We start from the raw sequence: 17,854 nt of genomic DNA, 5'->3' as shown, positions 1-17,854 counted from the left end.
CCAGCGTTACCAGTTCAGGTGCTTCATTTAACGGTAATCAAAAAGTGTCCAAAAAACTTCAACAGCCTGAAAACCGAACTCAGAACTCTCAGAAGCAGACTGTTCACTGAAAAAGTAAACTATTCCATGTAGTATTTCAACACATTTCATGTAGTAAATTTTCTGTAGACGCAGGCACATACTATCTATAAATGCGCCAAGGAAGCTAAATATATCAAACATGAACTAGATGGGAAAGTTTTAAGAAAAACGAATAGAGAAGCCAATTTTGTTAAAGAAATTGACAAAATTTTCATCTGATACAATTGTTTTGTTTTAGGTTAGTAGATATGTAAATAAAGTTACTTTCTTTAGCTTTTTCAGTCTAAGTCCTCCAAAAATTAACTACAGAGTGTTAAAGGAATGTTTTAAACACTTTTTATGGTAGTTAACATTGCAACTTGCAACAGTATAGTTGACACTATTTCTGCATCACTTCATCAAAAGAGCCAAGCATTAAAAGCTAAGACATGCATATATCTAGTAAAACTAGTCCCCAAAGCCACGCCGAAAGTAGGCGGCCCGCCGCCGAAAATAACTCAACGAGCCGCCGCTGAAAACATCTCGGCGCGCCGGCGCGCCGCCGTGAGGTTCGGTGGCGGCGGTCCGCCAATGAATAACTGTCGCCGATTTTCATTCAGTCATGTATATCTTATCCAAGTGACTACAGCTGTAACTACGGACGTTCTATTGTCTGTGCCATCTGTGGGCGATTTTCAACGATTTTACGCTGAATTTAGCGATTAGTCACTACCAAACGTTCGATGTTAGCTCCATATCGCGTAAACAAGCTCATTTTTATGCGTGATTAAATAAAAAAAAAGTGTCTTTTAGCTGAAAGTAAGGAGCGACATTAAAACTTAAAACGAACAGAAATTACTTCGTATATGAAAGGGGCTGCTTCCTTATCAACGCTCTTTACGCTAAAGTTTGACTCTTTCTCTTAACTCTGCTTTTTAAAACAGTAAAATACTTTAGCGTAAGAGCGGGGCGTTGATGAGGAAGCAGGCCCTTTCATATACGAAGTAATTTCTGTTCGTTTTAAGTTTTAATGTCGCTCCTTACGTTCAGCTAAAAAAAAACTTGTTTTTTTATTTAATTTCTGAACGTTTTTGAATCAATGCATATTTTATTTTGGCTCTCCGCAGAGTAATAATTAGCACGAAATTTGCAAGTTTATTCTTTTTTTGGCTAAATGGCTTTCTCATAGTTTTGATTTAATAATTTTGAGAAAAAAGGAACAGTGGAGGAAGCCTAGTTGCTCTGCGATTTTTTGGTTACTTAAAAAGGCAACTAGAACTTCTAATTTTTTTACGAATGTTTTTATTAGTGAAAGATAGACATAACTTATAAATTAGCTGAGGTAACGAACTTTTGTAATCTAATGTTTTTATTACGTATATGAGGGGTTCATCCCCTCGTCAGTACCTCGCTCTTTACAATAAAGATTAAATTTTGTCCCAATTCATTAAGAATGACCTTTGAATCACAAAAGCTGTAGAATAAATTGTTGAAATCACTAAAAATACTTTAGCGTAAAGAGCGAGGTATTAGGAGGAGTTGAGCCCTTCATATGCGTAATAATTTCTGTTCGTTTTAAGTTTTAATGCTGCTCCTTACTTCCAGTTGAAAAAAAAAACTTTTCATATTTATTTTTTCATTTTTTTTAAATAATGCTAGAAAATCCTGCGCTCCCTTCATGGAAATTTTCTTCCCCCATGACAAATTCCTTGATGGAAAGTACCCCCAACATATCCCCCCTTGTCAACCCCTCCCCCAACCAAAAAATCCTCCTGAAAACGTCTGTACACTACCCAATAAGCATTACTATATGTAAGCCCTGGTCAAAATTTGTAACTTGTAGCCCCTCCCACGGGGATTGTGGGGGAGTAAGTCGTCCCCAAAGACATAGTTATAAGGTTTTTCGACTACGCTAAATAAAATGGCTATCTCAAAATTTTGATCCGTTATTTTTGGGAAAATAATTAGCGTGGGAGGGGGCTTAGGTGCCTTCCAATTTTTCGGTCACTTAAAAAGGGCACTAGAACTTTTCAATTCCGTTAGAATGAGCCCTCTCGCAAGATTCTAGGACCACTGGGTCGATGCAATCATCCCTGGAAAAAAAACAAATAAAGACGCATCCGTGATCTACCTTCTGGCAAAAAATACAAAATTCCACATTTTTGTAGATAGGAGCTTGAAACTTCTACAAAAGGGTTCTTTGATACGGTAAATTTCATGGTGTGATTTTCGTTAAGATTCTATGACTATTAGGGGGTGTTTCCCCCTATTTTCAAAAATAATGCAAATTTTCTCAGGCTCGTAACTTTTGATGGGTAAGACTAATTTTGAGGAAACTTATATATTTACAATCAGCATTAAAATGCAATTCTTTTGATGTAGCTATTGGTATAAAAATGCCATTGTTTAGAGTTTTTGTTACTATTGAGCCGGGTCGCTCCTTACTACAGTTCTCTACCACGAACTGTTTGATAATTACAAGGTAGTCAAAGCTTTCAAAGGAATAATTTAAGCTTTTGCACTCAGCTACAATGGATATTTTTTCCTTTTCTTTGTTATAATTATATACATTCAGTATTAAAGGGTATTTGGTATTTGAACACGTATTCCAAACTCTCAATCTTATGAATAGTCCTACACTCATATTTTCTAATTTACCGCTTGCTGAGTTAAGCGTAAATCTCACGATCTAGAAACCCCCACTAGTTTTTGCAAAGTCATATCGTAAGGCGAATATTGTAGATCTAAGTAGCCTATGTATAAACACTGCCTAAACACTCGGACAAGATATGATATAACTAGGTAACGATGAAAGAAAGAGAAATCAGGGCTTACAAATATTGAGAAAAACGCTAAGAATTTCTATAAAGACAGTATTAAAAATTCCAAAGAAAATTAAAAAAGTTACTGAAAAATTGCGAAAACGCCGAAAAGTAGGTGGCGCGCCGCCGATAGTTTTTCGGTGGCGCACCGCCAAAAAGTTTTTTCGGCGCGCCGGCGGCACGCTGCCTCCGACATAAATTATCTCCGCCGCCGCCCAATTTCGGCGCGGCTTCGGGGACTAAGTAAAACATTCTTTTTAAATTTTAAAATAGAAAAATAATATTTACCTCATCACTTAGCCATTTAGTTTAGTAAGAAGGTTTTTAGTTTTTTGATTGATATGCACTCAGAAAATTTCTAAGAAACTGATAAAATGATTAATTATGCTAAGATAACTTATAATAATTCGTAACTGAAGGGAGGGTGACTTGATGAGAGGGGGGGGGGGTACACAAATACAAATATCTGAACTTCACTCTTTTCGAGCGAAATTCAATCTTCATTATCCGTCAATTTTAGTCGATGAACAGATCGGTAGCTCGCAACTACTTGAAACTCTGGTTAATAGAAGAAAAGAGCAATCAAAAGTAGCTGACGAAAATTCTGGACATTTAGTCAAATATTCTTGACTGACAAGCCCAAGTTTGCTGATATAGAAGAAAGCTTTAGGTAGGTTATTTCTTTAAGTTGTTTTTTTGTGTAGGGACTGGAGACCGGGTATTCTAAAATTGAACTGATATAGGGTTCCATCTTGTGATTGTCAAGCAAATATTAAATATGCTGTACAAGACCATTCCACTTGCATGGTCATATTTCCCAAAATTCAGATTTTCTTGTATTGGCTTAGTGCATGACCACTTCTAAAGGAATAACTCTAAAATTCTGAAAACCAAGTTCCTACTCTCCAGAAGGAAAGCCAAAAGAAACATAAATTTCAAGAAATAACAAAGTTGGACTTCAACAAGCATAAGTTAACACAGGTAGAATAAAAAACAGTATGCTTTTACCTTAATTTGCACTTCAGAGCAGATTAGTTGCAAGAACTGTGATGCTCCATAGTTGATGATGGCAATAGATCTGGTCAATGTGCTAAGGTCAAGTGACAAACCATAGGGACTAGAGAGTGCTGGAGAAATGCAATTTAAGCCCACTCAGTAATGGTGATCACATGGTAGGTATGGTTCAAGGACTATTCTCCTGCAAATTAGAGTTAGCACCACCTCACAACAGCAACTTTGGATAGTGTGTGAGATGGTTGGGTATTACAAGCTGCATCATTCTCCAAGCTAACTCTCCATTGTCTTCCACGACTGTTATGGTAGTGATTGCTGGGAGGGGTTTTCCCACTGGAATCTCCATGGTTTGGCCTCCCATTCCTTGTCAAGCCTCTTTTTGAATTCCTTAGGCAAGGTTGCTGAGACTGTCTCTTGGCTTAGTTGGTTCCAATCATTCATCACTTGCTGGCTGAAAAAATCTAGTCAGACTTTGGTGTTAATGCTGGATTTGAACAGCTTTTTGGAAAGTCCTTGTGTTTGCTTTTGGTGGGGAGAGAAAGTGAACAGCTTCTGATCTGCTTGCTGGAGGTACCTGTAGGTGAGCAGCATGTTGTTATGCCTATGCTGAAATCAAGTGTTGGGAGGTTAACAAATTGTAATCTTCTGCAGTAGGGCTGACTACATAAACCATCAATGCATTTGGTGGCTCTCCTCTGGACACCCTCAACAAGCTGGATGTCACTCTTGTAAAAAGGACCAGCAAGACATGTTCTGAAATCTAGGATTAGCCTTACCAGAGCTTTATATAATTTCAGAAAAACTGTGGAGGATTGACTACTGACAGTTCTTTTCAGGAGTCCCAAATTTGCATTTGCTTTAAAACTGCTTTGGCAGCTTGTTGAATTTTAAGCTGTCATCCAACAAGACTCCCAGGTCTCTACCACTACTAGAAGTAGGAATCAAGACTGTCAATGGCATTTTGCCATCATACATAGTGTACTGGTGCTGCAGATTACCATGGCCAAAATGAAGAGTGATGCACTTTGAGATGTTGAAGGACAGAAGCCATTTATCTGCCCATGCTTGAATTTGGTTGAGATTGGCTTGTAGGTTAATGTTGTCCATGGTACCAAATAGCTTGGAGTCGTCAGTGTAAAGAATTGAATGGTTTTTTGTTTCAGCTACCAGGTCATTGATATAGATGAGGAATAAGGTTGGTCCAAGGACAGTTCCAACCAGCTGAGTTTTGAGCAGATTTGTGTAGAAATCAAACCATCACATCTTGTTAACAAATCAAAGTTAGACTACCAATGAACATAGCTAAAAATCTAAGCTATGCATCAATATGACTAGTATTAAAATACCATAACTTAAGGTCAAACGCTCTAAATTATTAGTTTTTACTAACTTAGAAGGAACTTCATTGAGAAATACAAATTATCCCATTTTGATGTGTAGGCTTGCCTATATCCTTTTAGTGTTTCAGTTTTATTCACATAGGTTATTAACAAAAGGCTGATTGTCTTCTGATTTTGAAACCCCAACTTTTGTTGCCTAGTATTTACCTTAAAACTACCTTGAATTACACTTACTAGCAATATAGACAAATCCAGTGTATGCCAGTTAGGGGGACATCTGCTACATCCCATTGGGTGAGCCATGGTTTCGTTCCCCAGTCCTTATCAAGATTTGATTTGAAGCTGTCAGTTGTTATAGGCCTAGATCCCATCACTGTCTTGCTTAGGCTGTTCTATAGACTTAAGATTCAATTGTTAAAGAAATTCTTTCTTTCTGTTGGCACACTTGTGGAACAGCTTTGATGAATGACCTCTGGTCAGGTTGAAACATATCTTTATCAGGCTAGAGCAACTTGTAAGTCATTATCATATTGCCTCTGCATTGACAGCTTGTAAGAGTTGGTAGTTTTAGGCTCTGCAGTCAACATCCATACTCATTATTCAGTAAAATTAAAGCAGTTCATATAACTTGCTTACCAATAAAGTGAACATATCACGTTGATGCCTTTTTTTATGCTCTTTAAGAATATAATAATTGCTTCTACTTTAAATTCAAATTTAAGCACTTTTAATCTAAATTAAACTTATTATAAAAATTTTAGCACTGAGAAAATGTAGTATTATTTTGTTGAAAACATAGTACTATTTTGTCAGAAATAATAGATAACTTGTACTTTAATTGAAGATTTATCATTTTTAAGAACTTAAACAGTGCTTAAATTTGAATTTGTAGTAGAAGCAATTATTATATTCATAAAGAACATTAAAAAATGTATCAAGTGGTATGTTTGCTTTATTGGTAAGTTAGTTATATGAACTATCATAATTTTTTGAGAATTTGTCATTTTTAAGAGCTAAAAAAGTGCTTAAATCACAATTTAAAGTAGAAGCAATTATTGTATTTATAAAGAGCATAAAAAAGGCAACAAGTAATATATTCACTTTATAGGAAAGCCAATTATATTAACTGCTATAATTTTACCCATTATCCTTGAGGACCTTTATGTATTTAGTCTTTGATCAGACTCAGGAGCCACCTTTGTTGGTTTTATTAAATGGTTGGGTATACATGTTTGTTCTATAAATTACAGATATTAAGTATAATTTTCATTTTGATTGCTTGTCAAAGCAGGAACCCCAATTTGAATTTATGATAACAAATCTCACCAAAATTTTGGTGAATATTTCATCAAGAAGGTGGATGAAAGGCATGGATCTTGTTACTACTCTCATTTAATTATGTATTAATACAAAATACAGTAAGCTTTCAAGCTTGTTGTACTAAACATATTAAAAAGAAGTTATGACAATGCTGACAACATAATACACACATACAAATCTATGAAAAATAACAACTACAACAAACACTGACAAATAATACTATAAATAATTTAAAAATGATTTACTGTGAAAATGTGTTTCTGCTGGTTTTGTCTGAATCTGTTTATATCATCTGTTAGAAATGTTTCAGGTGGAAGGTCATTCCATGGCTTCCACACCCTGCTATAAAATGAAGGTTGGCCTGTTTTCCTTTTTGAAAGTGAGGGGTACAATTTATGTACCCATATATTACATCATGATGCAGTATTTTTTCTGGAATGCCAAAGAAAAGTTATCTTTCCCAAAAAGGAGGTCTTTTATCCTAAGCCTAACAACCCCATGGCTTCTCCAGTCCAGAATATAGTTTACACTTTTCTGAAAAAAAAAATGACTATAGATTGTCAACTTAATATCAGTTTTAATGTTTGTTTATTTATTAAAGTAAAAAAATGAACGTATTTAAAATATATTTTATTTTCAATAAAGCACAAATTAGCTTCTGATCTTGAGAAGGTATAGGAATTGTTAGCCCTGCTCATGTTAATTTTTGCTTTTTGGGTTTCATTTATGCATAGATGATAATTTATGGTAGTTTTTCACTTGAAGATTATTTTGCTTTATGGTTGCTCCTTTTTGGTTTATTGGAGCTCTTTACTTATTCTTTGAAAAGCTTTCTTTGTCAAAATTTATTATGTTTAAAGATATAATAAATATGCATGTTTGTAAACATTATAAACAAGCAAACATATTGCCTGGTTTGTAACTATCCTATCTGATGTATTTTTAAGCCTTCAATGCTTTAACAGATTCTGTATTTGTCAGGCAATACTAATGTAAAAGGTGAAAAAATTCTCAATTCAATTGTAGGTTTATTGGAACTCTTTACTTTTTCTTTGAAAAACTTGTTTTGTGGGAAAGGTCTTTTTAAAATTCATTTCATTAAGAAAAGAGTTAAAGAGAGATGGTCATCATATTTTAAGAAGGTGACAAACTATGATGGTGTTGTTCGTGACAATTTGGATGCAAATCAAGATTTACTTAATCAGGAAGGATTAATGACAATAGTAAAACAAAAAATAATAAGACTCCAGGTGTTGCTAGTGTGGTAAATGAGTTTTTTTTTGATATGGTGGTTATGAAGTTAAAGATGATTAATAGAAAATTATGAAAGTCATTTTTGAAAAATGGAAAGCTAATTTAAGGTAGGGGAGAGTGGTATATGTAGGGATGGGTTTTGGAAAACCTCCAAAATGTATGGTTAACATTAGAGTCAAAAAATGGTTTATGGCTCAAATGAAAGCCCCAGAACTGCTGCATGAACTTTGACTTTTCCAGATTTTTCTTGTACAGCTAAAAGAAAAAAAGGGGGATGTCCTTGCTTATACCATTTATCCCACTAAGTACCAGGGAAGGTGTATCTTGGGACACAAAGTGGTATGCTCTGGGACATAGTAAAAAGATACATGTGTTTGTAGAAATCTTCAACTATTCATTGGATAAAATTTGACTTTGTAAGTAAAAAAAATTCAACTATAAAAGTGAAAATATCTTAGGCACAAGACTAGACTACCAGTCACCAAACACAAGGTATGACCCTGCTCTGGAAGATGCACATGACACTCACTCAGATAATGTTCCTGTTTTTCTCTTGGACATATGCAGGAAAATACTCTCCTTTGTAAACAACTTCAACAAAATCTTCTGTAGAGATGCCATCAAAGATCTACTCGTCTTTCTCACTTTCATCTTCTAATTCACCTAATTTCATTTACTCATCACTATCATCATCAATAATCATTTATTCATCATGACTTCCTTCTGAATCCACCAATAGCTTTTTTGTTGTCTTTTCTTTTTTTTTGCTTTTCCAGTTCCCTCAACAGTCTCGACTTTTCCTCTAGCCCTGCCACCCTGTGCTTTCTTATCTTTTCTTTTGACTTCTTGTTCTTCAATCTGTCTTTTCACAGGAGTGTCAGTAAGAAACTTTGTAGAGCCTTTCTTCCTGATCTGCCACTCAGTACATGCGGCTTGGCTTTAGGGTATTGCCAAACTTGTTCTGGTGTCACAGGAACTGAAACAGGCATAGAAGATTGTTCAGGCCCACTTGTACTTGGGGTTTTGGCCAGGTTTTCAGGTTCAACTGGATCCAAAGCATCAGGTGCAGGTCTGTCAGTTACTGCAGAGGTTAGAAAAACCCTTTTCTGTAAAAATGTCTGGCTTGTAGGGCCATATCTCTGTCTTATCAAAGCCCCTCATTATGTTGTTTGGCGTGAAAGATACAGCAAGGCTTTTGCCAACAAGAGATGCAATCTTGTATATTGTCAGTTTTCCCTGGGTTGGACAGTATCCAGTTGCCCATAGCCTTGTTGTATTGGCATTTGAAGGGAAAATACATGCAAATGTCCAATGGCTGCAGTGAGGTGGTATTGTTAGTAAAGTGATACCAGATTCTTTTGCAAACTGCAGAACAGATGTGGGACTTGTGGTTGTCCATTATCAGAACCTTTGGGTTTTTAGGGATGCATGCAAGTAAGTCTTGAAATGTTTGAGATGTTCCAGAAAAATTTCTTCATTTACCCATCTGGAAGGCAAGGCTCTTAAAGCAGAGTTAGCAGGAGCACCAGCCAGCATGTGAGGCTGAAATTTCTTGCATGGAAATTTAAGGTAGAAGGGAGGCACTTCCTGCTGGCAAAGATGGTCCCAACCATAGTCACAAGCATGCAATGCTCAGCTGAGGTTACTTTGCCTACTATTTTCCTACTCATCTTGGCAAAAACCTTTGGAGGAACATGAACAGCATTGACTGAGGTCTCATCACAGTTGAATATGTTGCTTCTGTAAATGGAGTTTTCTTCAAAACTGACTGGAAGTTGGAGAAAAACACCTGTACATTGTGCAAAGCTTGTGGCATGCCCTGGACTTGTTACCTCTGGCTTTCTAAGCAAAAGCTCTGGGTTTCAAGCCTGAAATCCAGCTAACCAGCACATATTGGCTTCTTTAGAGTCGATCCAGCTGTCTGGCACAGTCATGTTGTTTGCAACAGCTTAGTTGTAAGCAAAGGTTCCGGAGTCTGAACTTTTCAAAACAACACATTCTGCTTGCTTGCAGCAGGTATTGAGAGAGCAATGCTTCTTCTTCAGGTATAAAAATAGTAGCAAATCCAAACCTTTGGTCACCACTACAATTTGCTTTTTCCTCATCACTGAATTTTGAATACTTTTGGTAGTGTCTGTGAAGGGCTGAACATGACATTCAATGTTTCTCCACCACTGTCCTAATTGGTAAGCCAGCATCTAGGTCTAAAATAGCTGCTTTAATCATAAAATGCTGGTCAACTTTCTTTTCAGCAACCAATTTAGAATATTCCTACCACTTAGCTCTTGGAAATTGTGGCGTTTTCTTCTATTCTGATATCAAATCTGAAATAAAAGATGTATTAGCTATTTTTATCATTAGGATATAAAGTAAAAATAGATAAGAAAAGATGCAATGTATGGACTGAACTGTAAGAATTCATGTGGTATATACTGGGACATGTCCCACTAAATACCACTTGTCCTTGTCCAAGTATATACCATGTGACCTCTACTTGCAAATTGTGTCTGATTTTTTTTACTGTTGCATATTTTTCCACAACATGGCCTGTTGTTTTGTTTTCGTTTGCTACCTTACACACATAATTTCTGCAAACCATTACAAGATAAACCACAAAAAACTATTGCCCAAATATTTTTTGGGGGGTATAGCCAAAACTTTTAAGTCAATTTTCTCAAAAACAAAAATAGCAACTTGCCAAAATGATAGAACTGTCATGTGTGCCATTGAACAAACTATACTAGGTGGCTTTATTAGATTTTATAAAGAATCCTAGCTGGCTGATAAGTACCATGTCCCATCTTATACCCTGTCCCTACATATACCACTTACCCCTATCTGTTAGAAACATGAGTGGGCATTGTAATTATGAGAAGTAATCAGCAGTGTCCTATCCAGGATTTTGTTTGGGGTGAGGGGGAGGATTTACCAAAAAATGCATCAAAATTTTTTATATTCATTTTTGTTATGTTTTTACAAGTAATGCCCAATTTGTTTGGCATCCATTTTTTTTACTTTTATTCATACATTCTTGAGAACAAATTATGCTCTACTTTTTAGTTCATTTTGAAAACAATAGATCACTGCCTATTTGAATGTAATATGCTGACGTCTGCACAGTATACCCTGCGATATAAAATGTTAGAATGCTTCAAACACCACGAAATTCCACTAACAGCCAAGAGTCTTGCTGACCATACTCTCTCGCAGAGCACAGAGATCAATATATACTCTCTTATAATTCAACTGCTGGTATCAAAAGATATACTTCAAGAAATCTGAGCAGATACAAATCATATAAGACAAACCAGCTCCATAGCTCTCTCGATTTCACAGAGTGAGCCAAAAGGAAAAGGGCTAAATAGTATCAACTGAAAAGCCCGTCTGCTGAACAAGAAGAAGAAGAAGAAGAAAACAAGTTAAAAAATGCGTATTTATTTTCTCTGTTTATGACTATAAAAAAAGATGCAAATGCTCACTTTAGGAGTGTTGTGTGAAGCCCAATTTGTTTTGCATCCATTTTTTTTATTTTTTTTTTATTTTATTTTTTTTTATTTTTTTTACTTGCATTCATACAATCCTGAGAAAAAATTATGTTCGTCTTTTTAGTTCATTTTGAAAACAAGTTAAAAAAAATGTATATTTATTTTCTATGTTTATGACCATAGAAAAGATGTAAATGCTTACTTTTGGAGTGTTAAGTAAAATCCAAAATGTTTTGCATCCCATTTTTCTTTTACTTGTAGTCTACATTCTTCAGAAAAATTTAAGTTCTACTTTTAGTTCATTAGAAGACAAGTTAAAAAAAGTGCATATAATTTTCTATGTCTGTGACCATAAAAAAAATGCAAATGTTTACTTAGAATTGTTATATTAAGCCCAATCTCATTGGATCCTCTTTTTTTTTTACTGATTTCCACACATTCTTGAGAAAAAAGTGTGTTCTACTTTTTGGATCATTTGTAAGACAAGTTAAAAAAAAATGGATTTTGCATTCAATTTTTTCTTTTTATCTATATTAATATGTTCTTGAGGAAAAATTATATTCTACTTTTTAATTTATTTGGAAGACAAGTTAAAAAAAATGTATATTTATTTCCTATGTTCATGACCATAAAACAAACATGCAAATGCTCACTTTAGGAGTGTTATGTAAAGCCCCATCTGTTTTGTATTCCATTTTTTTTTTACTTATTTTCATACACTCTTAAGAAAAAATTCTGTTCTACTTTTTAGTTCATTTGGAAAACAAGTTAAAAAAAATGCTTATTTTTTTCCATGTTTATAACCATAAAAAATGGAAATGCTCACTTTAGGAGTGTCATTTATAGCCAAATTTGTTTTGCATCCCTTTTTTTAATTATATTTGTACATTCTTGTGAAAAAGTTATGTTCTACTTTTTAATTCATTTGGAAGTCAAGTTAAAAAAAATGCATTTTAATTTTCTGTATTTATGACCATAAAAAAAGATGCAGATGCTCAATTTAGGAATGTTTTATAAAGTACAATCTGTTTTGCATCCCATTTCTTTTTTTTTTTTTTACCTATTTTCATACATATTTGAGGCAAAATTATTGTCTACTTTTTAGTTCATTTGGAAGACAAGTTAAAAAAAATGCATGTTAATTTTCTATGTTTATGACCATAAAAAAAGATGCAAATGACTCACTTTAGGAGTGTTATGTAAAACCCAACCTTTTTTTTTCATTCATACACTCTTGACAAAGAATTATGTTCTACTTTTTATTTCATTTGGAAGACAAGTTAAAAAATCCATATTTATTTTCTATGTTTATGACCATAAAAAAGATGCAAATTCTCTATTTGCATCGGGGAGTATTATGTAATGCTTGGGGAGTATTATGTAAAGCCCAATTTGTTTTGCATCCCGTTTATTTTTAATGATATTCATACATTCTTGAGAAAAAAATATGTTCTACTTTTTGTTGGAATCCGTATCCGTAATCCGTTGTGTAGTTGGAATCTGTATCCTTACATATATTTGAAAATAAGCGACTGTTAAGGGCATGGTTCTTAATAAAATTTATGACCTTAACAGCATCCTGAAGCACATCGTTCAATTCTGGGCCATCAATCAATTAAGAACCGCCCAAAGGATTTTTACATGCCGGGACTGTAAGGTCCCGTCGGTTGCTAAAGGGTTAAACTGACTAATTCGGAATAAAATGCACTTCGTTCACAGTCATACAATGGCTGAATGAAAATAACATGAAATGTTTATATAGTTTCTTCGAAATAACACTTAGAAATTTTGTTGATAATATTTATCATGATTATTCGGTTTTGAGAGATTGACAAAAATAAATCTACATTTTTTATAAATTTCTATAACATCTTTTGATTCATAATAAATTTATACAAGATATTATAATGATCGGAATAGAAATGCTGGTATAAACAGTCTTTCCGAACCAGAAGATTTTATGATATATTTATCTATGATGATTGTTATTTTTCTACATAACAATAATTTTACAAGTTAAAAAAATTTTTTGTTAAATTGTATTTTTATCACTCGCGACCCCATAATTTTGTTACGCAACCCCAAATGGGGTCGCGACCCATAGTTTAATAAGCGCTGTTCTATGTTCATGACCATAAAAAATGCAAATGCTCAGTTTGGGAGTGTTTTGTAAAGTCCAATCTGTTTTGCATCCCTTTTTTTTACCTATTTTCTTACATATTTGAGGAAAAATTATGTTCCAATTTTTAGTTCATTTCAAAGACAAGTTAAAAAAATGCAAATGTATTTTCTATGTTTATGACCATAAAAAAGATGCAAATGCTCACTTTAGGAGTGTTATGTAAAAGTGTTAGAAGTTTTATGCCCAATATGTTTTGCGTCCCTTTTTTTTTTACTTACATTCATACATTTTCGAAAAAAAAAGTATACTCTACTTTTTAGTTCACACGGAACCCAAGTTAGAAAAAAATGCCTTTTTTCTACGTTTATGACCATAAAAAAAGATTCAAATGCTCACTTTAGATGTGTTTTGCAAAGCCCAATCTGCTTTGCATCTTTTTTTTCTTTTTTTTATACTTATATTCATACATTCTTGAGAAAAATTATGTTTTACTTTTTAGTTCACTTGGAAGATGAGCTAAAGAAAAATACATATCTATTTTCTATGTTTATTACCATAAAAAAGGATGCAAGTGCTCACTTTAGGAAAGTGCACTTAGGATGTAACTTTTGTTTCAGGGACTTACTATTTAGTCTAATCTTTGTTTGCTGCAACAACAATAGCCTAACAAGTTTCCTTCTTAACAGCTCCAGTTTTTCGCTTTTACAACATTTAAATAAAAAAAAATCATTAAGGAAAAAACTTATTATTTTCAAGTTTTCGAAAATATAACTCCCACCCAATGTGGATAAATCTGTGAGGGGGCCAGTAAAAACTATTTATATTAGTTAAAATAACATCATGGGATTATATGTTTTCCTTCATTTATATTAGTTATATAATGATATTTATCAGATTTGCTGTTTTCAACATATTTAAGGCAAGTTTATGTTGCTGTTCATTTTATTTCACTTTTTTTCTTTTTCTTTTTGCATGGAAGAGTTACTAGTATAAGATTTTGTTTGTATGATACCATACTTAATTTATATCCTCTTATCTTTAGGTTCTTGGAAGACAATTCCTTGAATAACCAATAAAACAAATGTCAGACATCCATTTATTTTCCTCTGAGCTAACACAATTAAACAACTACTTGGAAGTTAATAGCTATATTGATTGTTATGGCTTATCAAATTCTGATAGAGAACTCTTTTCAGCAGTGAAATTTGCATTAAATTTTAATAATTCTGAAGATCTCATAACTGATCAAAAAGACATAAGACAGAGTTATTCACATCTGATGCGGTGGTTATTCCATGTTGAAGCACTTAGTTCTAGAATATTAGAAAAAACTCAAGTGAACAGTTTTGCCTGTGACCTTATCAAGAAGATTCAAGTTAGAAGTGCTAGCAAACGTCAACTATCTGCTAAGGTTAGTCTGTGTGTTTGAATGAAATTATTGAATTATTAGCATTCAGTTCAAGGGTTGCTTGTGAGAAGGGATGGGGGTGGTCAAGGCAGGTTTAATCATCTGGACAAAATTTAATGTTTGTTAAATAAATCTGCTGACTCTGTAAAAAAAAAAAAAAAACTTTGACAAATATCTATGAATATGAATAACCTATTTTTATTGTTTTCCACTCACTATTTAGTCTTATATCTAAAATTTATCCAAAAGACCCCTCCCCCTGAAAAGCAGAATTGTGAACTAAAATTAACTTCTCTCTTGCCCCTACCCTGAGAAAAAAACGCCCCTTCCCCTGTGGGTTTCAGCTTACTTATGCCTTTGAGGATGCAGGTACGTGAATTGGAATAAAAAAAGAAGTGTAATAGCAAAATTGATTGGAATATTTTAAAACAATCAATCAATTTTTGTTTTAAGAAAAGGGGAAATGTACCTCATTTTCCATGAGTGTCTTAAAAAACACTTCCAAGTAGTATTGGTCAAATTCCTACAAAATTTAGACTCAATTCAAGATAGAGTTGTTCTGCTTTGATATTTTGTAAATTTGTAGCATGTAAGTTCAGTGTCATCTGTGTTGTGTTTGTGATTGGATAAACAACTGATGTCTAGTATGAATATATAGATGTCAGCACATATGAAAGAACAACCATTCCTCTTGATAATGGTTCAAATAATGGTGCCACCCAGAAGAATTAGCAACTGTTGGCGATAGAGCAACAGTTTCCAATTATATTATCCCCTAGAAAAACTCTTGGGTACCCTCCTTCCTCCTTAATAAGGGTTAGACTTGTGTGAACTTATGCTTTAGCAGTTGTTAGTACCATGGTGATTTCATATTCGGTTATTATACCTATTACACTGGTTCATTTAAAACCTTAAAGCCCCATAATAATAATAATAATTTATTTCTTACCCACAAAAACACTATCAAAGTATTAAAATGTGGAGTATAAACAATGAAATACACAAAAAAAAAAAAAATGTAAAACATACAATAAACGAAAAATAATGATTATAGATTTTTTTTTTACATTAAATAAACACAAAAAATTAAACCAACACACACCCACACATAAAAAAATGAACTATAGAAAAAAAAACATTAAACACAAACAAGAAATGAAATTCACAAAAAAAGTCAACCAACAAAATAAGCTCAGTAACAGAAGCAAAATGCAGGAATTGAAAGGGATTTGAGATGAATTTAAGGTCTGGGTGATTAGAATTATTAGTAATAGACTTAGTGCCTGTGATTCCTTTGCAAGTAAAAAAGTCAAAAATGGCAGATTAGGATCAGGTAAGCTAATTATTTATTAAATTGCAGATGTATGGACTTAACATTCTTAAGGTAACCAGGACAATATTTTGACTAATCTGGAGCTAAAAATTACCTTTTATAAGGTAATCATGACTAATCTGGAGCTAAAAATTACCTTCTATAAGGTAATCATGACTAATCTAGAGCTAAAAAATCCTTTCTAGACATAAGTTCTTTCTAAATTTTTTTTTGCGAAAGTAGATCTAGGCTAGGAAAGCCAGGTGAATGGTAAAATTTTGGATTACCTCTGATGTCTATGGAAAGTCTCTGAAAGTTGCAATTGTAAATAGTCATGGGTGCAATTCTAAATGTGGAGCTTTTGGCTGTTTTGGAGAGTTTAAGGAAGTCTGAGTGAGGCAAAATTTTAAATTGAAAGGAATTTGCTTAGATTGTGTATCATCAGCTACTTAGCATTGGCAAGTAGTAGCTACTCAGCTACTTGCTACTTGGCAAGTTGGTAATGTGAAACTGTTTTATTCTTTACAGACAAATAATTTTTCAAATGGGGATAAGTCCATTTAAGCTGTTACATCGAAAACACATTTACTCTTTACTTCTGAGATAAATAAGATATTTGTTTTAAAAATTGCTGCCACAAGCCCTGAAGGATATAATAACAAGTGGAATGATGACCTCATGCCAACAAGTGGAACAATGATAATCCTCCAGAGCCATTGCTGGCGCTTAAGGCGTCGAATCGACATTTCAGTTGCTGGGTGTTTTTACAGGGACAAGTAGCAAGCTTGTTGCCCAACCTTGATGCGGCGGGGATCGAACCCTGGGCCTCGTATTGCAAAGCAGAGCATCAATCCCTTGTGTTACGACAGATGTGTTACGACAGGGCCTGAAGGACCAGATCGGAATTTTGTGGTTATTAATAAAAAATGCAACAAAAACATCAAAAGCTTAAAACAAAAATACTTATAAAACAGACTAAAAATTGAAGCAAATCAATTGTTAGAACAAACATTATACATTCATTGCTATTGCTTGAAACTCTTAGTAAAAAAAAAAATATATATATATCAACTATTTTTGAAAGCTTACATTACAGAGCTTGTGAAATTTCTAGTGCTATAACTTTAATTTAGAAGCTTGCTGACAATTTGATGATTTGTGCCTTGTCCTTGTGATGTACTCATGACTTACAAAATGATTTTAAGTTATCGTATTGCCTTGCATCACTTTTCAGCATCTCTTGTGCTCTGACCACATCCACTCTTGATTCAAGTATGAATCTAAGGTCGTGCTCTGAAACTGTTTTCACTGAAAGAGAATTTCAAGACTGAGCAACCCCTTCTGGACCTAGAAATTTGACCCAGCCAATAGATTGGGTTTGAAAGCCTTCTTTAAATTGCTTCTAGTTAAGGAAGCTTAAATTTTTCATTTTTACTCTTTATAAGACCATACATTTGAAGCTTTATAGTTTGTGTTTGAACTTTCTTTTATGATCCTTGGCATCTATTGTCCTAGATGTCATTTTCATATTGAGATAATCATGTATCAAGGCCAAATTCTGTGTTATTTCTTTACAATTTAGACATCAACTAAATATTAATTTTTTGTGGTTTTAATTGCTTGAAATGCAGTAGAAGAAATTATTTGAATCATCAAAAGGCTTGAATTAAAGGTCAAGTCAAACACTAAGACCTCAATATACAAGTACTATTACGGG

At 33.8% G+C, this 17,854-nt stretch overlaps 1 protein-coding gene across 4 annotated transcripts in view; it reads left to right on the top strand.

The window, feature by feature from the left end:
- The first annotated feature begins 3,413 nt into the window (after window positions 1-3,413).
- Window positions 3,414-17,854, top strand: part of LOC136035190 (threonine--tRNA ligase 1, cytoplasmic-like) — a 62,847-nt gene continuing 48,406 nt past the window's right edge. The window contains exons 1-2 of one of the 4 annotated variants that reach the window (XM_065716771.1): window positions 3,414-3,552; window positions 14,460-14,828. In XM_065716771.1, the coding sequence (XP_065572843.1) occupies window positions 14,499-14,828 (330 nt within the window). In that variant the 5' untranslated portion in view covers window positions 3,414-3,552; window positions 14,460-14,498. The remainder of the gene's footprint in view (window positions 3,553-14,459; window positions 14,829-17,854) is intronic. The other 3 variants (XM_065716772.1, XM_065716773.1, XM_065716775.1) reach the window with 3 other exon arrangements.

The sequence above is a fragment of the Artemia franciscana genome, chromosome 14 (genome assembly GCF_032884065.1).
Source record: "Artemia franciscana chromosome 14, ASM3288406v1, whole genome shotgun sequence".
In the NCBI taxonomy this organism is placed as follows: domain Eukaryota; kingdom Metazoa; phylum Arthropoda; class Branchiopoda; order Anostraca; family Artemiidae; genus Artemia; species Artemia franciscana.
Note: the sequence above shows the minus strand (reverse complement) of the source record. Positions and strands in the feature narration are given on the sequence as shown.